At 46.3% G+C, this 11,699-nt stretch overlaps 1 protein-coding gene across 1 annotated transcript in view; it reads right to left on the bottom strand.

Moving 5' to 3' along the window:
* Positions 1–6,314: 6,314 nt before the first annotated feature.
* The window catches only part of GRIA3 (glutamate receptor, ionotropic, AMPA 3), a 145,423-nt gene continuing 140,038 nt past the window's right edge, over positions 6,315–11,699 (bottom strand). The window contains exons 14-16 of the mRNA XM_010015997.1: positions 9,868–9,982; positions 7,578–7,825; positions 6,315–6,600 (exon numbers count right to left, since the gene is read on the bottom strand). Of these exons, the coding sequence (XP_010014299.1) occupies positions 9,947–9,982 (36 nt within the window). The 3' untranslated portion in view covers positions 6,315–6,600; positions 7,578–7,825; positions 9,868–9,946. The remainder of the gene's footprint in view (positions 6,601–7,577; positions 7,826–9,867; positions 9,983–11,699) is intronic.

The raw sequence follows: 11,699 nt of genomic DNA on the forward strand, positions 1-11,699 counted from the left end.
CTTACACAGGGGTTTCTCTGCTTGAAGGAGCTGAACGGCACCAAAACGTCTCATGGCACACGCTCATGGCGCACTGTCATGGTCCAGAGGCCAAGGGCCAACGCGCTGCCGGGCTCTTGATGGCCCGAGGGGCGGCATTTCACAGCCGGCAATGGAGGCACGGGCGGAGCTGGCCCGTCCTGCGCACCAGCCCCAGGCCCTGGCTCTGTGGCGTTATCCCCTTTCCCCCGTTGTGCCCTGCTGTGCCACTGCAGCAGGGACCAAGCCTTTGTTGTTAGCCCCTGGCTTGTGGCCTTGACCCAAACCTGCCACGCATCAGGTTGCAGTCAGGGCTCCTGCCCTCCTGCACGGGCTGCAGCTCTGCTTCTGTACTCTTCAATCAGTTTCTGGTGCTAAATCAGACATTTCCTCGCTCATTACAGCATCTCAAGCATCTGCCATGTGCTTATTAATTGGTCAATTGCTTTATTTATGTGCTAAACATTACCTAAAGCACCAGTCAGCACCAGCACCATGGCTGTGGTTTGTGCTGTGTGTTTTTATAGGCTTTAGGTGTCCTACCCTGCTTTGCCATGAAGGTGCTTGGTGGACCCTGTTCAACCTTTGTGGACCTTGTCCCTGCCCAGCTCTATGGTGTCTGTGCAGGTCCCCACTCTTGGAGGGCAGTTCTGTAAGCACCCGCTGTGCTTCCCAGCCCTTCCTCAGAGCCAGCTCTCTTTGGCTTTAGCTTGTTTTCTGCCTAAAACTAGAATAAAGCATGAAAAACCCGAAACTGCAACAAAATAGGTGATGGGACAATCCCCTGTAACTGCCTGCCAGGCCAGCCCAGGTGCCACTGCTCATCCTGGTTTCATTCCTCACCTGCTGCTACAGCTTGGCTCCGTGTTCACCTTTAGATGTCAGCTCTGCCTGCTTGCTTGGGGATGTCAACAGCCTCTTCACCAGCTGGGAATGATGCACTGCTGGAAATGTTCTGCTCTTCCTCAGCTCTGCTCTCCTGTGCCCTGTGCTCTGTCACTTCTCACGGCACCTTCCCTGCCCCTCCTGCTCTGCTGATTACAAGCTGCTGTGGAATGGGAACTTGTCCTCTTGCTCTTCTGTAAGACGTCCTGTCATCCTGAAATGCCACAGCTATCATCAATAATTTAGGGCTAACACTTCAATGTTAGAAACTACAATAAATAAATATCTGGTCTGTGCACGAAGGTGTCATTATCCTGCCCTCCATGTCAGCCCATGGCAGTACCACCACCCAGCACATCAGTCTGCAGGGTGTCAAGCAAGAATGGCAACGCAGGTGCTTCCAGCGAGCTTTATCAACCACACTAGACAGCAGATGGGAGTGGAAAGCCTGGTAGCCGGGAAGGGGCAGAGGTTTTGCTGTTATGCTGCCCATAAGGCTTGTATGGCAGCTCCTTTGCTTACACTCCTCTCTGGGTACTGGTGCGGTGTCCGCCTGCTCCTCGCCTAGTGTGGCGGCTGGTGCCGGTGCCTGTGTCCACAGTGGGGGAAGCTGGAAAGCACGTCTATCGATGCTGTTGGAGCGAGGCTGAGATGTTACAAACCATCCCAGTAACTCCTCTACTGATGGGTGCTGAAATCTTGGGGATGGAGCAGGGACGCCTCCCACTAGCCAGCTTGCTCAAAGCCCCGTCCAATCTGGCCTAAAGGACCAGGGGTCCCACTGTGGTAGTGGGGCTCCTGGCCCCTCCAGTGCTAGCCCATGGCGAAAGGCCAGCCTCGGCCTTCCCTGCAGCCCTGGTGCCATGGGGCACTCCGCAGCGTGTTGGGATGTAAGCGCTGCTGCTGCTGGGGGCACTGTCCTCCCTGATCCCAATTTTAGATGTATTATGTTCTGAGTTTTAATGCTACTTTGAAATTTGTAATATCCATGGAAATACTATCTCTGCACTTAAATCCTTCAGTTTAATTGAATAGAGCTATCATTATCCAGAGCTTGTTTATGTATTGCTGCCTGCAAAATAGAGTCAATTTTCCAGACTGAGATGATGAATATGAGCACCAAAGACATTTTGTAATTTAATTTTAATAACCATCACGTATTATTATTTTAATAACCATAAATAATAATTATTAAAAAATAATGGTTCAGTGCTTTGTACAAAATCTTAGAGGGAAACCGATGCCATAATATACAGTGGGGGTTGCGTTACAGCTTATTATTTATTTTGTTGTCGGATGTGCTCTTTACTGTGAAGCAGAGCTGCTATGGGTTTGGGATTTTTTAGGTTTGAACTTGGATACCACTGAGGTGCTTTTGCTCCCACTGACGGCTCTGGAAACTGGATGAATTGCTCTGAATATTTCCTTATATTATTTTCTCCCAAAAGTCTGGAGGCAAAGTCACTTTGGGGCATGCCAGAGCACTGTGTTCCAGGGCTGTTGCACTAGCCCTGCTCCTTTCACTGCCGTGTATGTTGTGAAGTCCAGGTCTTGGCTTAACATAGACTGTCCGAGCCTGACCCAGGGCAGCAGGACCTGCTCCTGTGCCTCATCCTTGTGGCCATGGCCCTGTATGGGGCTGTCCCCCACCCTGCCCTGGCCAGCTGGGCTCTCCCAGCTCAGTGCATGCAGCTGTGCCACTTCACCCCAGCCCCAATCAGTTCCACCTGATAATACATATTTATTAGCAACTCTCAACACCCGTTTTGCTTGGATGTGGTGCTCAGTGTGACTCCAGCAGATGGGTCAGCCGTCAGCCCGGCACTGCCGTGTCGCTCACACCCTCCCAGCTCGGTGCTGGGGCTCTGCAGGCAAACTAAGCCCTGTTCACAGCAGTGTGTTTTGGCAGGTACATGGGGACGGGAGAAGGCTGCGTGTGGCCGTGGGGAGTGGATCAAGACTACTCCCTAGAGAAATGCATCCTGCCCATGTTGGCCTGGATGTCGAGTGTGAAATGAAGGCGAAAGGACAGGATGGTATTTTTTTCATGGCTCCACGCATTCGCTGTGTGGGCACTTCACATGTATATAGGCTTCTTTCAGTGAGGGCCTGGTAGTGCTGAGCACAGTAACCTGCAACCCAAACCCATCAGCCTTGTGGGATGGTTTGATGTCAAATGCTTGCTATTTATTGCTCTTACTTAGCCCTTGTTTGTTCCTGAGCTTATTCTGCTCTTGCTGAAGACTTGGCTGAAGACATGCAGGTGGGCTCAGTGCCTGTGCCCCACCACTGTGCTCATGTACAACGGGCACCACAGCTGATGGCTGTTCTGAAGGCAGCAGGGCCCACAGCCAGGACCCACTGCTGGGCACTGAGTGCTGCCCTGGGAAAGGCACTGATGTGGTTGCAGATGTGTTTTTCCCTGCAGCCAGGGACACCATCACGGGGACCCTCCATGCAGCAAGTGTGTTTGAGTTTCAGGGTATGCTTTGGCCAGGAGGTATCAGACCAGTCACCCAGGTCCCATGCTGTTGGCTCTGCAGTGGCACTCCCTGCCTAGGGCCCTCGCTGTTGGGTTCTTTTACCAGATGATCTTTACATCCCCACAGCGAAGTCTTGCGCTGCTCTCGCCCAGCCCTCAGCAGGCACTGGGCACTTGGCACCCATGTGGACCCTGGAAGGAGCCCAGTGGGAGCTGGTTTCTGATGGGCACCACCAGGCTGGTTGAGCCAGGGTACCAAAACAGGAATATGCAGTTCTCAGCAGTGCCCTCGGTTTAGTGTTGTGGGTGGCCCCAAACTAAATCCCTGTGGGACATCCTAAGCAGAGAGGGACAGGCTTGCCTCCTCCTCTGGGGAAAAGATCAGCTGGCTCTTTTTTTCTTTACAGTTTTATTTACAAAATGTATTAAAACTCTTTGTACAACACCTCATTAAAATGAGGCTCAGTAATTGATGCCCACACATGCAGTTTATGCTTTTACAGCCATTAGTTTGCTTGGCAATTTTTTTCTGCTCACTGAAGTGCAGTTTCAAAGACCCAAACCAGGAAATCAAATTACCAAAAAAAAAAAAAAAAAAAAAAAAAGGGAAAGAAAAAAAAAAGGAAAGAATCAAAGAACCCCCAAATCCCCCAAAGTAAAACATACTGAAACAAATCATTGTGAGACTACTGCCGAACTTCCGATAGCTTGAAGTTGGTAGCCGGGATTGGTAAGCACTCAACACATTTTGTTTTAGCTTTACATGCAAGTTTAAAAAATATCAAACCATTTCTCAAACCCCCTTCACTGGTGTGAAGCTGCCACTTAAAAATTAATCTGATAAACATACATCTTTTATACAGCTTTTAAGAAAAACGTTTGTTTTAAATACAACTCGTACTGCACAGCTTTAGCTCGCCCGCGCTGGGGCTGTGGTCGCCTTCAGAAGTTGAAAAGAAATCACAGTTTCATGAAAAGAAAATGAAAACTGACCAACAATTTGTTGTCAATACCTTGTTAAAAACTCGAACAATAAATTATTCTCCTACGAGCTTTTAAAATGGTTTTTATATTACAATTTGTTGGAAATACTTATTTTTAACAAGACTTTCCCCATAGAATCTTTTTTTTTGTTTGTTTTTTAAATCCTATTAAAAGTTCAAATCTATCATCAGCAAACTAAACGCCTAAGGGTCAGACTGGTTTAAATGAGTTTCCTTTTCATTGTATGTTACTGATGAAATAAAACTCTATAGTAAACTACAGAAAATACATATTGTCGATTAGAGGTAATTAGTATGCAGATATTCCACTGAACATTTCCCATGTGATTGACAATATGTTTAAAGGGGTTTTTTTTGTCTTTTGCTTTTTTTTTTTTAAATTTTATTTTATTTTTAAGATGAAGTTAAGTAGTTTCCAGGCAGAGGTTCAAGGCTGAAATGCTGCTGCTGTCTAAGACGTTGATGTGAGTAATAAGTGAGCCCCTACCTGTACCAGTGTCAGCTGAAGCGCGGTGTCCTCTTCCCAGAGAGGGCAAGGACAGGAGTATCCTCTCACCAGTAGCCATGAATCAAGAGCTGGCAGGAGCTGATATAATATAACAGTACTAGCAGGAGTCATGTTAGATCGCTTAATATTACCCTGGAACTGCAGCTCTACTTTGAATTACTATCCTCTTTCCTTACTTCTGGTTTAAAATGACCATTCCGGAGAAGCATTAGCTGAGCACAGTGCTAGTTGTGAGAGAACTGGAGGGGGGAAGCAGAAGCAGGCCTGGGCAAAACTAACCTGTGCTTCTCTTGCTTCATTGCTTGATATTAAACTGAATTAAAATGCAAATGCACAGCAAGAAAAGAGATATATGGTCTGAACCTAAACAGCAAGTAGCTTTTCTTCTCTTTTTCTTTTTAAAAGCCACCCAATGTCATTTTAATAAAGCACCTGTAGGTATGCCTGATGATAGAAGAAAACCCCAGGAATGCAATATTTTCTGCCTGCACTTCAGCTACCTTGTCAAGAAATTAATTTACTGATCTGGAAGCAAGACATGCAGTTCCACAGATTACTTTCTTTTGGATTTACAGATTCACAGTCATTGACCTTAACTGGCTATAATGCACGGCTTCTTTTCTCCAGGTGTCCCACCTTTTACTGCTATACAGAATTGCTCAGATTAGCTGGAGAGTTAAAGTGGCTCAGAAACAAAAATAAATCACACCACTGGTAAGTAAATACAGAAACATCTTGACATCAGCTCGTACAAGCAGTGACAGGCCAGTCCGTGTTCGCACGCAGCAGACTTCTGAGGCTTTGTGTCAGGAGGAGGTTCACAATTTGATACGATTGGGGTGGCTGATGAAACCGGCTGCGGTTTGCTTTCAGGACACAAGTTCATTTACTGTGCAGTGGTATCAAAGAATGGCTTTTGTTGCACTGATTTTTGTACAAGATTTTTTTTTTTCCACATACTAGTATCTTGTTACCTGTCCATTCCTTTTCCTCTTTTCTCTTTCTCCTCTTCCCTTTTCATTCTCTTTTTCTCTTTCCTTCTTTCTCTTCTTTTTCTTTTTCTTTCTTCCCTTTTCTTTCTCTTCTCTTTTCCTTTTCTCTTTTTTCTTTTCTTTTTTCTTTTCTTTCTTTTTTTTTCTTTTTTTTTCTTTTCTTTTCTTCTTTCTTCTCTTTTTGTTCTCTTTTCTTTCTTCTTTCTCTTCTTTTTCTTTTTCTTTCTTCCCTTTTCTTTCTCTTCTCTTTTCCTTTTCTCTTTTTTCTTTTCTTTTTTCTTTTTTCTTTTTTTTCTTTTTTTTTCTTTTCTTTTCTTCTTTCTTCTCTTTTTTTTCTCTTTTCTTTCTTCTTTCTCTTTTCTTTTCTTTTCTTTTCTTTTCTTTTCTTTTCTTTTCTTTTCTTTTCTCTTTTATTTTTTTTTCTCTTTTCTTTCCTTTTCTCTTTTTCCTTTCCTTCGGTTTTCTTTCTCTTCTTTCAAGCAAAGCAAGAATATTTCGGTGATGGTTTGCATTGTTGTGAGTCTCAGAGTCTTCCATAAGGCACTGAAGGAAAAAAATATCAGTTTTTCCTATTAAAAGTACATTGCACCATCATCAACGCGTGTCATGCCTGACACCTCGGAGAGAGTACAACTGGCTCAGGTGGTCCGAATCCATGAAGTAGCCACATTCTCTGCTGCTTCTCCTCTTGCGTGCTGTCAGGGGGAGGATCTACAACAAAACCAGAAAGATTTCATCACTGCCCGGTGGTGAGGGGCAGGAAAGCTTAGCCTGGGAGAGGCAGAGTCTGTGGGTGATGGGCCAACAGAGTCAGTAGTTCAACTGACTTCCATTCAGTTTTTCAGCAATTCAACCCTACTTTTGATGCCTCGGAAATCATGGTTTCTAGTGTGGACTTTGTTCTATTGTAGATTTTTTTGAGACTTGTTAAAAGCACTTACCTGGCCTGATTATAGCTTAAGAAATAAAGGGGAAGAGGTCACTAGCAAGAAAGACGTGAACTCTGATGACAATATTTTTTAAAGCAACCAACAAAAGCACTTTTATATGCACTGAACTAACACAATGCTGGAGAGAGAAGTTACTCACTTCAACATGGAGAAGAGAAGGTTCAGGGGAGACCTTACGACAGTCTTCCAACACCTAAAAGGGGCCTGCAAGAAATCTGGAGAGGGACTTTTCAACAAGGGCATGTAGTGGCAGGACGAGGGAGGCAATGGCTTTAAACTGAGAAAGGGTATATTTAGATTAGATATTAGGAAGAAATTCTTCCCTGTGAGGGTGCTGAGGCGCTGGCACAGGGTGCCCAGAGAAGCTGTGGCTGCCCCATCCCTGGCAGTGTCCAAGGCCAGGCTGGACGAGGCTTTGCGCAATGTGGTCTAGTGGAAGGTGTCCCTGTCCATGGCAGGGGGTTGGAACTAGATAGCTTTAAGGTCCCTTCCAACTCTAATCATTCTGTGATTCTAGGAAAACAGCTGTCACTGTTGACGATACAGGATGGTACCAAGCTTACTTCTGTTCAGGGAAGACATTTACATCACTAATACTCTGAGATGGCCACCAGATGATGTTTCACAAGCCCTTTTGCAGCAGTGGCTGATTCACACAACAAAGATCACACACAGCTGAAAAAAAAGCCAGAAAGAAAGAAAACCCAGAGGGTTTTAGGCCCCGGACTGCTGCCGTACCCCTAGATTTTCACACTTTCTGTGCCGTACACGTTGTAGCCTTCTCTGTAGGTAGCATAATTCTGGGTGTTGGTGGCGGGGGCAGGTTTGAAGTTCTGCGTGTTCTTGGTGAGTTTCATTCTCTTGGACTCGGCCCGAGACTTGTAGCAGAACTCGATCAGTGCCACCATCATGGCCAGCCCGAGGCCTCCGACAAGGATATAGAAAACCCCAGCAACATTGCTCAGGCTCAGAGCGCTCGTCTTGTCCTAAGAGAAATGAGCCGCGACGTTAGTTTTGCTGTGAGGAGCAGGCAGACAGACAACAGGCTACATAGCACTTAATCCTAGCTGGAATAACTACACTCGTGGGTTCAGTGTCCCACTCACGGCTCACTGCTTTCCCTCCCATCCCAGCAGCCCGGTGACTGCTCTGTCTCTCACTGACTCCAAGGCAATGAGGTTTTTTGGCCACTGATTTCCCCAGGCCTTCAGCATCCTAGAACAAATCTGCCTATGGCCGAGCAGCCCTGGTGGCAAAGGCACCCGGGGAATGCTCTATGGGGAAAGCAGTGGCTGTGTAAAACAGCAGGTTTAAAACAGAGTAAAACACTTAGTTTTGGTGAATGTAAATAAAATTATTGAGATGCTGCTAAACTTATCTACCTTTTTTTCAACAGTTAGGAGAAAAAAAAAACCACCCTAGGAAGATGGTCAGTTACTTTAAGGTCAAGCAGCAGGGCCCTAAGCTAAACTAGCACCTTTGGTGACCATGGGAAAATAGTTACTGAATAAAACCAGTCATCGTAACACACAAAAAAGGGCTGGCCAGGGTTTACCTTCCTTCAATACATGTCAGAGGGGGCAGAAGGCTTGTGTTTTTAAAACAGGATTCTGTGATCAGATTAAATACTGCTGCAACCCTTTTGCTGCTGCGCAGGCTGGATGGAGTTGACGCTGGTGGGCCTGGACAGGCAGATAACGCAAGGGGCTGTGCCTGCGGGATGCCTGCTGGCAGAGCTCGGTTTAGAAGTCCCTTCAGGGAGGGCAATACTTGCATATAGTCAGGATAAAATACTGTCTACCTTGTAAGTACCTGTTCACTTCATGGGAAGTTTGCATAGAGTTAGTTGTAGCAAACATCCTGCCATTTAAACTAAAGCTGTTACTCATTTACACCTCTTTTCAATCACAGTTTCCTTCTGCAGCTGCTGCACATTCAGATGTCCCAAAATCCCAAATTTATCTCAGACACCAGCTACAGGGTTGTGCCTTAGCAACTTCCAGTCCAGCTGAAATCAATGAATTTTTATTATTGCCTTTGATGGAACTTGAAATTGTCCTCCAACACTGAGAGGGTGCTTCCAAATTACAGTTTTCTGTTTGAATGATTATAGAGAGCACTTCCAAAGGCACCAGGGGAGTCAGGCACTCGACTGTGACTGATTTCAGCTGGAGCTGGATCTCTCCTCTCAGTGCCTTTCAAAACGTCCTTTACTCCAACAAGCCCAGCACTTCTACAGGATTTTTCTCCTCAATGCCTCGATAAGCATTAAAACCAAACTAAAAATCCTCTGTGTTTCCTTTCAGCAGAGTGCTGTAAGGTACATACTTCCTGCAATTTAAGTGTGCAGCTACTGGGCTGATCCACTGCCACCGCAGGGGCGGGATCTCCACTGGACTTCACAGCAGTGGCCAGTGTGAGACGGGGCACTGCAGCAGCAAAAGGGTTCAGAGCAGCATAAAAAAGAATACATATTCGTTACATAATGAGTTAATAGTATTTCTAGATTTTTAAAAAAATCAAACCAATTTCAAACTGAATTGGGAAATAGGGCAGGAAGGGCATTTTTTTCCCCTTGTTACAGGCCTGTCCTGAAATGGCCCACCCTTAGCAAGCATGTGACTGTTTCCCAAACTGACATGTAGAGAATGTAAGTAAGTCACAAGTTTGAAACAAAAATGTGTTTTCTTCAATAAAACTAAAAATAAGAAAAGGTGCTGGCCTGAATAATACACATTGACTGTGCTGAAACTTGCACATTTAAATGAAGGTACCAGCCTGGGAGGCTTTGGGGGCTTCTCTCTCCATGTTTTTCTAGCAAAATACTTAAATAGTAAAACATACTTACAACTACAGTCTGTTACTGCATACAAGAAAAATGCTGTCACGTTCAGAGACTTAATTATTTTTTCTATTCTTTCAACCTTCAAAATGTAAATATCAACTTTTGAAAGTCATTCTTTGTATAAACAAACAGTGGGTCAAAATGTGATTGCTAATCAGTACAAAAAGACCTTCAGCGACTGACCTTACTTCCGGAGTCCTTGGCTCCACATTCACCCTTATCGTACCACCATTTGTTTTTCAGCTTGTCTAAGATGCCTTGTTCACTGAGTTTCAATACTGCAAGGTTTACAGGAGTTCTTCACGTGGGAAATAACATAAATAACATTATATTATGTTATTTTATGTTATTCAATCTTTAAACTACTTTAAAACTATACAAAGCGATAAAGCAGGGTTCCTGGCCACAAAGTATTTACACTGCAGGCAACTGGATCATCCCCTTAAGTTAATGCTACAGTAATGCTATATTACCAGGTCCTGCCCATATCGCTTTGAGTAATCGGCACTCACTGTTAAATGAAGGTAGTAGAAACAAAGCAAGTCCAATTTCCCAGTTTGGTGCAATCACAGGCGTTCACAGTAGCTTTACGGTGGGTTTGATCTAGCAGGACCCCTCATATTGCACTAACAGACAGCAAAGCCCCACCAGCGAGTAACTGTGCCAGGTATGTGTACATCTGCAAAGCAAACAGGTTCAGGGAGGCAGGTTTTGCCATCCCTCCTGGCTGTTTCCCTGCTGGTGGTGGTTTTTCCAGCTCCAGCTGTTGTTTGGAGGCTGTGCTCGGAGGCATCGCACGGGCGCTGCTCTCCCCTGGAGCTGCTGCATCCTGAGCGTGCTGGTCCAGCACGTAATAAGCAAATACGGACCTTTATGAAACAAACGAGTGAACATGGAAACACTGGCTGAAGTGCCAGGGTAGGAAGGATTAGAAGGATGAAGGGAGATGCTGATTGTGGTGCTGTCAACAGCCTACAAGCCCAGGGAGACTTGAGCATACCCGTCCCTTCCCTGTGGGAAAACAGTGCCTGATAAGTCCTCAGTTGGATTTTGTCATTTCCATGTCCTTCTTGTGTGATGTCCTGGGGTTTTTCCTGCCTGTTTCCATGAGACAGGCCCCCTCTGTTAGGAACATCCTCAGTTCCTGCTTGAACAGCTTTGATCTCCACTTCATGGCTGTGTGGGGCAGTTGGTGGGAATGAAAGGAATGGGCCCCTATCCTTAATGATGCTGTGCCACTTTGCATGGGATAAAACATTAGGCAGACACACACATGGCTGCCCTGCAACATGCCCCGCTGTGGGTCCATCCATGCCTGCTGTCAGTGGAGGAGATGCAGGAGCTCAGCCATGCCTGCCCTAGTGTCAGCCTCACTTCTCACTTCTGCTGCTCCCTGCCTATCTCCCAAAGATATCCTGCCTATCTCCTACCTCTGCCCAAAGTGCGTGACTCTCTGCATAGACAGACCCAGTAGAAAGAGCAGCACAACCTACACAAACCCACCTAATTACAAGCTTAATTACACAGTGTCACTTAGGGCAATGTCCACAGGCTGGGAGGGCTCAGAGCCCTCGAGCAGCAGAGGTAGATACTGTAAGAAGCAGCTGGTGAAGAAAAGCCCTGTTCCCTCATCTGCCAAAAAGCTGCCTGCGAGGTGGCCGTGAGCCCTGTTGGTGGCTGGTGTTGAAAAGCGCTGCCAGAGGAGCTGTGTGTGCTCTGGGAGGAGACAGGCGTGAGGTGCAGCCCTGGGAGGCAGCATCCACGGTGCGGGGACAGGCTGTGCAGGACAGGCTGTGGGATACCATAAGACTAATGAGCACGTTCAAGAGCTTCTGAGCTGAATGCTCCATGGGCTGCACCAGTGTGACCCTGCGTGGCATTACCAAGGCCAGTAGGGAGGGAAAAAGCAGGGGGAAACCTGCCAAGGTGGGGAGAACCGGTGGTCCCTGGTCCCGGAGGCAGCGATGCGGCACTCTCTGTGTGAGCAGAGCTCCCTGGCTGGCCAGGCAGAGGCA

Source organism: Nestor notabilis, unplaced genomic scaffold (genome assembly GCF_000696875.1).
Source record: "Nestor notabilis isolate BGI_N333 unplaced genomic scaffold, ASM69687v1 scaffold15676, whole genome shotgun sequence".
Lineage (NCBI taxonomy): Eukaryota > Metazoa > Chordata > Aves > Psittaciformes > Psittacidae > Nestor > Nestor notabilis.